Raw genomic sequence first — 12,621 nt, 5'->3', positions numbered from 1 at the left:
CATTTACTTCAAATCAAAACTTTTCTATGAAGGTTTTGGTACAACCCCATAGTTTCAACGACCTAATATAACCACTTTTAAGTACATATAACTGAAACAACCTAATATATTTTCCTTGTCTACTTCTCTCTCCATTTCCCATGTCTCCCTTGTCTCTATTTCTAGATTGCAAGCCCTTTGCAGGGCAGGGAGCTATCCTTTCATTTTCATAAAGTATCATACACATAGATGGTGTAATAATAACACCTTCAATAAGTATGTGCTTTCATGGACAATTTTAACAGCACTGTTGAATTTTATTGATTTAACTCGACTTCAATCAGTGGAATTTAAAAGTGCTTAACTTTGGCCAAATAGATGTGTAAAATGAAAACAGTTTCAATTACTGTGACAGTTCTCTTTTTCAGCCACTTCAATCACAGAAATTGCTGCTGACCATAGGGGGCTCTGTCCATTTTCATACACCACTTTTGGCCATGTGAGTGAGGGTTGGACAACAAATGTGATGGACAAAAAATATGTTGACTGCATCAGCCCTTAGTCAATTTCTGATCTACAAGAAAGAATAAATTGATAGCATCCTTTAAAGATTACAGTGGTCCTGACATTTTGTTCTTGATCAGTGCCACTTAAAAAAACACACACACACACAGGGAGAAAGATTATCAAGTTGAAAGTTAGCCAAGGCTGTGGCATTCTATGCTGAACTTATGACCTAAGAAAGCAGATTTGTATCGCAATATGGAATGTTGCCATGAAAATAAGTGTAGTGATTAACAGAAGCAGCTAACAGAGTACTAAGAACCACTCCATAAACAACTGGCATTTATGAAGTGAGTGCAAGTGCTTCCTTCACTGTGATTACATGAATATAAACAACTTTTAAAAAGCTTACCTGCTGAAGAAGTATTGATATCCAGTTTTCACTGCCTTCTTCAGCTACTTCTAAAACATGTGTACTTCTGTTTGTGATCATAAAAAATGGTGTGAAAGTCACTATTCTAGTGATGTTAAAGCTGCTGTTATGTATAGTGACACCAACCTGGGAAAGACAAACATTGTTTAGTGTTCAACAGTCTTACTACTTTTAAATGGTACACTCAGACAGTCATGAATTTTTTAAAAATATGTTTTGCACAATCTGCTGACATTTTTAACAAGAAAGGTTAGAACAGGAGTAGGCAACTTGTGGCACTCGAGATGTTTTGGCCTATAATTCCCATCAGCCCTTATAGTGAGGGATGATCGGAACTATAGACTAAAACAGCTGGAGGGCCAGAAGTTGCCCACCCGAGTTAGGAGATGCAATTCACACTGCATCCCATGGAACGGTGCCAATTTTGTGGGAAATACCCATGTGATCAGCTACCCTGCTCCTACATGGAATATACATATATGAAGTTGCCTTATAGTAAGTCATACTAATGGTTTAGGATACTGGCAGTCTTCCTCCAGGGTTTCAGAGAAGAGCCTTTCCCTGCTCTTTCCTTCAGTATCCAAGGTGTAAGCTCTGCCACTACACTACAGCCTTTCCCCATAGTAATGGGGTCATTCAAGCTTTTTCAACACAGGAGCAGCTCACAGACAAGCAACTGTCTTAATGTCTAGAGAGCAGCTTTCTGTCTCATTAAAGACTTATGCAGTACATCTTGTTTTGACAGCTATTGCATTTCTCTTCCATTATTGGCAACTTTTTGGGGAAAAAAATGATGAATTGTGCCTATAAATCTTGTCAAATTTGTCTGCTAATGTACTGGTAAATCGATAGAGTCTTCTCAAAGTTATTGTTACCCTCTTTTCAACCTGTAGGCTATACTTTCTCAGGATGCATTGGGACACTTGTTCAGTTGTGTGTATTAAGGAAAATATAAGAAAAATGTGAAGTCACATTTCTGGGAGGTAGAAATATTACGAGGAATCACATGATAATGGGCTTAAGTCAATGAATTCCTGTGTCACAATAAATTAGTTTTGAATTTGATCAAACATGTTATTTTTACCTAAAAGTTGTTTTGGGACACTAAAGAACAAAACTGAAAGGAAAGGAAACTGAGGAAGTATGCTGGCTTGGGTGAACCTTTAGGCTACAATTCAAATTATTTGGGGTTAAGTCTCAATACATTAAATAGGATTTTCTTTCTTTCAAGTAGACATGCACATACTTATGTCTGCAAGAGATTTAACTGTATTAGATAATCAACTCACTTGGTATTCCTTTTTGTGACCCTTACATTTAACAGAGCCATGACTGCCAACTGTATCCAGAGAAAAGTGATCTGAAAGTTCACTATCTGTCACCATAAGCTGAACCTGTAAGGAGAACATTTGTTGTGATCTCTTCAATACAAGTACAATTAAAGAAAAGAAAAATACAACAGATATCAACAAGTGGGACTTGTGGAGAATACGTGGAGTGCTCCTGCTCCATGTTCTAGGCACCTAGTCAGGCATTCCTCCAGGATACTCCATCCCCACCACACCGTTCCTATAACAGATTATCAGTATTCTGTGTCCCTTGAGTGCGCTCGCTCTTCATAGGGCTGCTTTGGGGGAATTAAGCCCCCTTCATTTTTCCCTTCATTTTTTTTCTACTGATGCAAACCATGTGGATTTCTCTGTCCATTCTGATACCTCTTTTGTTCCTCAGTAGCCTATCTTGGCTTTCATAAGTCAGCACTTGAGCTCCTTGAGTCTAAGCCCTAAGTATAACCGTATTTCTTCGATTGTAAGATGCCATCAATTGTAAGATACACACTAATTTCAGTACCACCAACAGAAAAAAAGCTTTGATTCTAAGAAGTAATAAATGCACCCACGATTCTAAGACCCACCCCATTTTTAGAGATATTTATATGAGGAAAAAAGTGCATCTTACAATCGAAGAACTATGGTATTTATGATAATAATAGGTCAAATACATAATAGCTCAAGAACAATGTCCGTGTTAAAGCACATATATGCACAATAGATATGCTTTCCTTTACCCAAAGCATTACTTGTTAGAAATCGTTATGTATTAACTGATGTCACTGTTTATTATCCAAGGTTTTTGACATCTTGCAAAAAGCCACCCTCTCCAACTGTTATAAGTGTAACAATATATTAATACCATTTGCAAGTAAGAACAGGGAATACAGTATGTTATCTGTGCAATAGTTTCATATATTTAATCAAAATTCTCTAAGCAAAAATATTCAAGTGTTAGTACATATATTAACAGGAAAACTATTAGTGGATTCAGAATTTAATGCTTTGTAAAACTAATTTTTAGTCCAGAGATACATATTTTTTCTGAGATTCAAAACAGTACCTTGTTATCATTATAAAAATATTTAGGTTGGAAAGAAAAGAGAAGCGGCATCTTGTAGTCTGGCGGATGCTTGCGGTGAATGCCATCGGCTTTGTATTGCAACATTCGACCAGTCTTATTGACCATCCAATATGGACTATGAATTGCTACAATCATTTGTCCTGTGGCATAGGTTACATGAACAGCAATATCCAAATCTGTCTTATCAAGGTCACTATTGCAGGAGAATGTGATGAAACTAATTTCTTGCTGATTTGTTTTAATGTAGTACTCAGTGGTCCAATTTTTATCAAGATAATTAAGTAAACATAATTCCAGCTTGCTCTGATCCAGTACTGCATTATGAATTTGAACTGAACATCCATCTTCTAGAGTGCTGCATGTTGTACTATGTCCCTTTGAAAGAAAAGTTCCAAGATGGTCAAACATGGTTAATACACACATTAATTCAGTAACGTTATCATGTTAAATACAAAACAAGTGGGAAATTATCAGTTTATTAACAGTTCCAGCAATTATTGAAACCCCACAGTCTCAATAGTATAGTAAAATTAGACATCTCATCCACATGTCATGTGCATGTTTTTCCTTTGGACATCATGACATATCATTCATATCTCTCTTGCTGTTACTCTGGCCCCTCAGTTATCTTTGAAACTGCAATCCTATGAACGCTTTCTTGAATATAAACTGCTTCAGAAATGTGCCTTTGAAGATTTTGAAATAAAAGCTGCATATGCAATCATCTGTTTGGGTAGTTACAGAATATCTAAGGGCAGGGTTTTAATTAGGTATCTCCCTAGCCCTGAAATTCTGTTATATAAATGATTTTTCCCCTAAAATATATTTACAATTGAGAAGGATTTCAAGTAGGCTAAACATACAAAGGAACAACAAAGTTTACAACAATTTCAGCCTGGAGAAGAAGTCAGATAGCAAAGGACTATATTAATGATTCATAATAAACAAACACAAATATAAGATGGATATGAAATGGTTAGACTGTCAAACTGGTTGAGAACTAAAAGTCAAGCTGAGTTTTTAGCTATGTGCATTTAGTGGGCATGGAAGGCAGAAACTTAATTCTGGACATTAGTGAATACATTTTGTGACATCATCAGTCAAGCAGGGACTAGAACCCGAATCTCCTGATTCCTATTCCAGCACTCTAGCTACAATGCTTTATATTTATGGAAAGAATACTGAGGATACATTCCAGACTACAAAAAATATTTCTATATATACTCAATAGAACAGAAGAAGTAGAACACAAAAATATAGATGGTTACCTCTAAAGAATAGGTGATCTGATATGGAAGAAGATTACGCAGGACAACAGAAGGCCATAAATGAACAATATATGGTAAATCCCATTGATCATCTGTACATGCTGACGATATCAAAGTATCTTGCATTGGAACAATATTGATGATGAGTGGATGGCTATTAGATTTTTTAGGCTGACATTTCTTCTGCAACAGTTTGTCAAAATTCTTCACCATTTCATCAAAGCTAACTCCTTCGCTTGATGTATACTCTCCAGAAATTTCATTTTCATCAGCTACTGGTCGAAAAAACAGTAGTGATCTGTAAATAAGCACACAAATCACTATCATCTGAATCATTATCATCCTTAGCTTTCCCGCCAAACATTCACTATGGTCTACCAGAAACAATGGAAATTAAATAAAATACAATTAGAAAAAACACATACAATACAAGAGCAGTATTAAAACATAAATTTAAAAGCAGCAGTCCTTCAGAATCCAATAAAGCAGCGTATTGTTTATCATTAAAAATAAAAAGATTTATTTATTATTTATTTATTTAAAATATTTCTATCCCGCCCTATATCACTAAGATCTCAGGGCGGCGTACAGATAAAAACATACAGTATAAAACAATATACACAGTTAAAAACAAATTAAACCATAATCCAAGTTAAAACAATATATAATTTAAAAGCAATCGATGCAGTTAAAACAGTTAAAACAACGTGCCAGTGAGTTTAACCATCAAAGGCTTTGTTAAAAAGCCACGTTTTTACTTGGCGTCGAAATGCAATCAATGTTAGCGCCAATCGGGCCTCCAAGGGGAGGGCGTTCCACAGTCGGGGTGCCACCACAGAGAAAGATCTTCAAGAGACACCTAAAATTAACTCATGAGGATGTCCTACAGTACACCCTCACCACGTTTATCCAACAGATTGCAGTGCAGGACTTAGGCTGGCATGGAGAAGAGGAAGAAAGCTTATTGTGGACTGATGAGGCTACTATCTTCCTTGGAAATTCTAGGCTCTTCCAATTACTTTAAGCTTAATTCTATGTATTAAATTAGGCTCATACATCAGGGGAAAGTGGTAACAGTGCCACTGATGTATGACTGGAGAGAGACTGAAGGATCGCTATGCTGGCATTCACCATGAAACTATGTGCCAAATGTGTTGGAGACTAAGATGTCTTAAAATGTTAATAGGCCTCAAAATCCATGGAAGACTTTCAAAAACCAATGTAAAACCAGAATTAAACAAAATGGTGATACTGGTGACTACACTGGGAATCTTCTTGCTCACAGGATCAGTTGCACTTTTTGCTACATCACAATAAGTATCAATTAGCTGAACAGATGATTCAGGTAGAACCTTTTTAGGTTGTTTTTTTCCTATCAATCTATGGTAGATTTCATCCATGTGATCATCCCAAGCAAGGTTACATGAGAAACTCATTCTAACTTTTCCATTGGTAAGCATTTGAAAGACCATTTCAATAAATCAATACATATGTGGGAAATATTAAAGTGAAATAAATCCAGGGAGTGTCATGCAATCAAGTTGTAGTTGGAAAGAACAAACATTTTTTTTAATGAAACCATATACAAAGCAGTATAACAATAAGCATTTGGTACACCTATAAAATATTGCTACACATTTTATATTGCACAGGTGTAGGCAAAATGGTGCCTGTTGGTACCAGTGCATCTCCAGATACCATGGTGGTAGTATCTGTCAAGATATCCTACCCCTCCTACTTTTTTTAAAATTAACCAATTTTCTTACTTGTAGCTGAGATCATTTCAAAGCAAAGCGAGAACCTCTAGCTGTTGCCATGTTCATTTCCATGAATGCCTCTTGGCGACACATGAGGCTCAGAGATATGTTTAGGAAATGAAGATAGCAGGCAGCTAGAGCCGATGCTTTCCTCTGAAGCATGTTCAGCCATCAAGAAAGAGTGAAGGAAAAAAAGGGGTTCCTGTAACTTCTGTCTGGTAAGGCGGGTATAGGAAGGGCAGCGGTAAGCCAGCTGGAAGGTCTTGGAAGTCATCAGAGGGGGAGGGGGAGTGCGGGAGAGCAGGATGGAGCCAACAGAAATTGGGGGAGGCAGGTGGAAGAAACCTGGGAGATTGGGGAGGGTTGTGTGCTTGTAGATCCGGGTAGATAGGGACTGCGTGTTTTAAGAAAGAGAGACAGAGAGAAAAAGAGTTTAGGGGAGAAGTTCGGAGGGATCCTGAAAAGGTGGGGTGTAGTTTTTCATGTGATTGTAGTGAAGAGGGGAAGGAAGTGGGTGGGTGTATGCATGCATGGTGGATATGTGGGAGTGCATGTCTATGGGTGGTTATCCAGAGACAAAAAGAGATAGAGTGGAATTAGTTGATTGGCTGGGGTGGGGTGGGGAGGTGGAGAGAGAAACAGTTCATCTTCTGTAGAATAAATTTCTGTGGTGCTAAAAACAGCATTCAAAGGAGTTCTTAATGTATTGGGGCTCAGACCCACCTCAGTCATTTGGCCATTAGTTGCCCTTTGTGACTGGCCACTACTCCTATGACAGCCATGAGAGGCCTAAATAGTTTGCCAACCGTGCAATAAAATATTCTTACTTAATATTATTATGTGCTTCCTACACTTAATATTATTACTTGCTTCACTTAACAGAATTAATCTAAAATTAACTTTTTGATTTGCGGGATGGTCAGTATTTATTAAATGCCTAGTAAGTGGTAAAAAGAAAAAAGAAAGGAAGAATCACCTGTAAGAGGTCAATGGTATGTTGAATTCATTCTCTGGTAGAGCCATTCCTAAACATTTTCCATCTTCAAATATACTCAATGGAATTGAAAAATGATTCTTTATCTATAAGGAAAAAGAACAGATCTGCATATATAATTGTAATAAAACTTGAAAATGTCTTAGAGAGCAATCCTAAGTCTCCCAGACAATGTCTTAGGGACATGAGATCTGAGCTCAGAGACAGGGCTCCTAGTCCCAAGCCAGGAAAACACACTTCCCTCCCTCTCGCAGCCAGCACAGAGAGAACCATGCTGACTGCTCTTATGAGCTTGCAAATGTGAACTCATAGGAGGTGAAAGGGAGAGTTCCTGGGGGTGGGGAGGAGAACAGACTGGAGACGTGGGAATTTCGAACTATCACCAGCCATTCTAAGTCTTCTTCCCTCTCCCTCCTTGAAGTTTCTGCTAAAATGCAGAAAAGCTAATATACTTGTAAACCTCAGAGTACTGTATATTCGTAAGCTCCATCAACACTAGGTGTCAATAAAGACCACAGTCCTAAGTGCTGTACACCTGTGCAGCCTATTCAACTCTGTTGGAAAGTTCAGGATACCACTCTCTTAGAGGGATGTTTCCACTTCAATATGTGCAGGTCTGCTTGGTTGAAGGCAGCTTAATGTCAAAATCTTTCTACACACAGCAAGGATATCTGTAATCATCCTGGTAATGGAATTAAAATATAACTCCTAATAATCTAGGAAAAGATTCAGAAACTTATGAACTCTATTAGAGAAGCCTTTCTAGGACTTACCTTTAGGATATAAAGCTGCTACTTCCTCCCACAATTAATTTTGTCTAGATCTTCAAGCACAACTATTCCCTCAAATGACTAAAAGAAGCTGAAAGATACAGTATCATCTGTAAAATCCATTGATCAAACAGTAAACATTTTAGGAAAAAATCTTACCTGAATAGGAGAGTGTACTGTTATGATCTTGCTCCCTTCAATGGTATCAATTTGACAGACAATAGATCTTACAACACCTGAGTCATTATGTCTTACTCTGTAAAGACTTCGGCCCACTTTTGTCAGTGGGATCTTCTCAGTAGTGGAGTGATTCTGAGGAGCTAGAAATTAAAGAGAAGACACTAACTCATAAGGAGTGAAACGATCTATATGGAGGGCTGGTTTGCACATAATGACAGTGTTTGGATGATAGTAGGAGCAAAAGAAACCACCATGGCTTCTTCACTTGTCCCCACAATGGCAATTTGAGTAATTACTCATGATACAGTGCAGGCTGCCATGTTGTCCTGCATGGGGTAGTTTCTTACCTACACCACAACCCCTACTGTAAGACTTGGGGGTGGAAGAAGAAGCTATGATGGCTTCTTTCACCCCTCTGATAGTCTGAACCTGGTCAATGGCAACTCACAATTAACAAGCTAGGGATGACCTGTGGTTGTTTGCCATGACGTGCACACCAGGAACTCTGGATTGTATCTTCCCCAAAAAGCCAGAGAAAGAACCCATGGTTTGTTCTTGGGTTATTTTTCAGGCTTATCAGGAGAGAGACAAGACAAAGTTTCTGGCACATAATGCTAAACAAACATTTTTTAATTTGCTAATGAACAAACCAACACAATATAATCTGTTGACAAAAAATATATCCAAATACTTGAACGTATGGAGACAGATAGTCCAGATAAAACAGTCTAAAATTATGTAAATATGATTTGATTTTTAGTTTAAAAAGTAAATAAAAATAAGCTCTTGGTTATTGTTGCATCACTATACCTATGGCTAAGCAAAACTTTAGAAAACTGCAGAAAAATAAACTTGTCATGCCTACTTACTGAGCCAAATGTAGAATACTTTGCTGCTTAGGGTAGTCATTGCTGTGAACTGGTCTTGCTCACTTTTAGTTCTGATATACTCCATACTTAGACTTTCCCCATCTTCAAGATGAAATGAATTTCCCTCTGGTTCAACATTAAGGACATTGAAGGCCTCACTAGGCAAGACAATGGTTGAAACTCCTAAGGAATTCACAAGTACAAAGGGGGCTTGATCTTTCTTGAAGATTTCTGCAGTTTCAGTAGCTGCTTCTGCAAATGCCTAACCAAGCAAGATGTACGAAATCATTAATTGTGATAATAACTTTTTTCTTAGTGAATCATAAATTAGAGTCTATATATGATTTTCTTCATTTAAGATATCAATCTAAATTAAAGTCTCTCTCACCGTGCCCAGGTTACTCAACATTAGTAGTCCACATTTGGACAATGTAATGTTCAGCTGATCTTGAGAGTAAATAGTTATCACTGTTTTGTACTCTGGCACTTTGTAGTGTTCTTCTTCAGCAACTGATTCAACTAAGGCTTTTTTCGCCTTCTTTTTCATCTTTAAAGAAAAAAAAGGGGGAGGTGGAAAATTAGTATCAGAAGTATAGAGCTATTGTTTGCAACAAGGTATTTAGATGATTTGGAATATTAACACAACTTTTTAAAAGTGATTTTGATGCACCAGTGAATCCTAAAGACTGAAATATAAGCACAAAATAGTGAAAGAATCTCACAATGGGAAAAATGCAATAAATAATATAGTCTGGCTCATGATCTTTGCTTTGACTAATTTATTTACTAGGATAAAGCTCAGCATTACAGTAAGTAAAATGTGTGCGGAACAGAGAGCTACTGAATAGCCCCATAATGGGTGGTATGTTCCTGAGTGCTATATACAAAATATATATTGCACTCATTGAGTTGCAATTGCGCTGGAATAGAGCGAAGGCTTTGCCCTCACTAGTGTTTTCCCAGCTGAAATACTTTACTTTTCCCCATAGGTCTGAATGGCAACTATTCACCTATATCGGCGAAAGGGCACAGTAGTGGACCGCAGTGCAGCGACTAAACTTGTTGCCTGATCCATTCGTTAAAATGACTCCAATAACTGAGAATCAAGCTTGTTCCTAAATACATAACCCCATCCTGTGTTTTGTTCTTAGGCAAGATCTACACTGGTGCTTTATAACGGGTTAGAATGGTATTGACAACTGTTTGGGCTCATGACACATTCCATATACCACTTTCAAACCGCTTCCAAAGTGTTAGATCCTGCTTGATCTGGCCTTAGTTATGCTACAGCATGACAGACTATTGGGAACTGGCTTTTTCTGAGTGATGCACAGAGACCACAAAGAAGAACATACTCCATAGTGCAGGGTATCACAAAACACAGATATTTAACTAAAATGGTTTATCCGTTTCTTCCTCACTCTGACCCCAACACATGAACATTTCAAATGATTGGTAAATCTGATTTGTACACTGAAGGCTATGTGGCACTCACTAGCAAATGGTTATGATAATAGTGACAATTACACTGGTCCTCTCCTCCTCCTCCCACGGGGCAGATAATTCTTAAAATTACTAATGTGAAGGAAAGGATTTTGCTCCTGGTTGGGAAGTTGGCATCATATTGCAATGGCTACGGCAAATTCTCCCTCTCCATCACATGAGCACTCCTCTACAGAATCTGAAATCTGTGATTGGACTATTACTCTGTAGTAGTATCAATTACAGAAGTGCTGAGCACATCGTTTTAAAATTTAAAAAATATTATATTGAACTGTTTTCCTCCAAGTGTTTTGTCGGTTAAGCTTACATTATATAGCGATTAAATGGAAAAAAGGTAATGATACCATAACTTAGGAACATAGGAAACTGCCTTATACTGATTCAGAACACTGGTCCATCAAGCTCCGTATTATCAATATTGACTGGTAGCAGCTCTCCAAAGTTTCAAGCAGGTTTTTTTTCTTCCCTACCTGGAGATGCCCGAGGGCAAACCCAAGACCATCTGCATACGAAGCATGGACACTACCATTAAGCTACAGCCCCTTGTACAAATGTATCCAATGTTTGCTTTTAAAGCAGCGCTGGGCAACACACAGGCTACACATGTTGCCCCTGGCATGGCTTCTGCATCTCCCAACACTGCCAAAATTTGCAGCAGCAAAAAAAAGCCATTTGCCACTGAAGATTGGTGGCAAACAGCTACGGAATGCTGCAATTGCCAAATTTATCTTGTTTTCAAGCTAAATTTGGCAATGGTAGCTTTCCGTAGGAGTTTGCCACCAAATTGTTTTTGCCACCACCAGCATTTGGTGGGGCAGCAGTGGTGGCAGCAAGAGTTTGGCCCACTGGAGGGGGAAATGGCCCCTGGACCTCCCAAAGTTATCCACCCCTGCTTTAAAGCAAAATTTACTTTATGGAGCCTATGCTCAATACCACAAATCAAAGCTACTACTTAGCTAGATAGCCAAAGGGATGCAGTGGCTATAGCATTGGACTAGGACCAAGATGACCCAGGTTCAAATCCCCCTCAACCATGAAGCTCATTGGGTTATCCTGAACCATATTAGGATGACCATTTGAAAAGGAGGACAGGGCTTCTGTATCTTTAACAATTGCTAGAAAATGGAATTTCAGCCGGTGTCATTTATATGCATGCAGCATCTGGTGAAATTCCCTCTTCATCACAACAGTTAAAGCTGCAGGTGCTATACTAGAGTGACCAAATACAAAAGAGGGCAGGGCTCTGCCCACCTTTTCATATGGTCACCCTAACCAATATCCATCTCTCAGTCTAACCTATCATTCTGGGTTTTTGTGAGGATAAAACAGAGGTGGGCAGAAATAATCTTGTATGCCACCTTGAGTACCTTAAAGGAAGGGCTAGACATTTTCAACATCACTCTTTCAAGCCTAGAACACAACTAGCTCTGGGGAAGAGATGAAATTTCTTCAGAAGATGGGCTGGAGCCAGTTTTATATCTGTCTTCAAAGATGGGGACACACTGCTGTACTTTCTATGCTCTCGCCCTGCAGAGGGATATATTTCTACCCAGATACACGAGTTAAGAAATTATTATTCTCAAATTATGAAGACTTTTAGGTATACATTTTGGCAAGGTCATGTATCTAAAACTATAATTTTCATGGTGGAACACGAAGAATATCTATTATACTTCTAAAACTTTACCTTCAATTCTAGAACCCATGGTCTGAATTCATCATTGTTTTCAATTTCCAGTGGTTCCAGTAATGGCTCCCAAACACCAAACGTCTCATTGTAATAATGAACCTAAAATACAAAACACAATTAAAATGATATCCTTTGGATGATGTAATGAAAATTAAAAGCAATAGAAATATTACTGTTACACAAAGAAGTCCATCACCCTTACTATAATCTTAACCTAACAGACTGGAAAGAGAACCTATAAAGAAATGATAAAGAAAAT

At 38.0% G+C, this 12,621-nt stretch overlaps 1 protein-coding gene across 3 annotated transcripts in view; it reads right to left on the bottom strand.

Moving 5' to 3' along the window:
• Window positions 1-12,621, bottom strand: part of VPS13A (vacuolar protein sorting 13 homolog A) — a 135,192-nt gene that overhangs the window by 41,318 nt on the left and 81,253 nt on the right. For all 3 annotated transcript variants that reach the window (XM_063129359.1, XM_063129360.1, XM_063129361.1), the window contains exons 42-50: window positions 12,360-12,461; window positions 9,558-9,716; window positions 9,170-9,431; window positions 8,280-8,440; window positions 7,333-7,436; window positions 4,600-4,897; window positions 3,311-3,706; window positions 2,206-2,310; window positions 896-1,042 (exon numbers count right to left, since the gene is read on the bottom strand). In XM_063129359.1, the coding sequence (XP_062985429.1) occupies window positions 896-1,042; window positions 2,206-2,310; window positions 3,311-3,706; window positions 4,600-4,897; window positions 7,333-7,436; window positions 8,280-8,440; window positions 9,170-9,431; window positions 9,558-9,716; window positions 12,360-12,461 (1,734 nt within the window). The remainder of the gene's footprint in view (window positions 1-895; window positions 1,043-2,205; window positions 2,311-3,310; window positions 3,707-4,599; window positions 4,898-7,332; window positions 7,437-8,279; window positions 8,441-9,169; window positions 9,432-9,557; window positions 9,717-12,359; window positions 12,462-12,621) is intronic.

The sequence above is a fragment of the Elgaria multicarinata genome, chromosome 6 (assembly GCF_023053635.1).
Source record: "Elgaria multicarinata webbii isolate HBS135686 ecotype San Diego chromosome 6, rElgMul1.1.pri, whole genome shotgun sequence".
NCBI classification, from domain to species: domain Eukaryota; kingdom Metazoa; phylum Chordata; class Lepidosauria; order Squamata; family Anguidae; genus Elgaria; species Elgaria multicarinata.
This window is presented reverse-complemented; position numbering and strand designations above follow the sequence as displayed.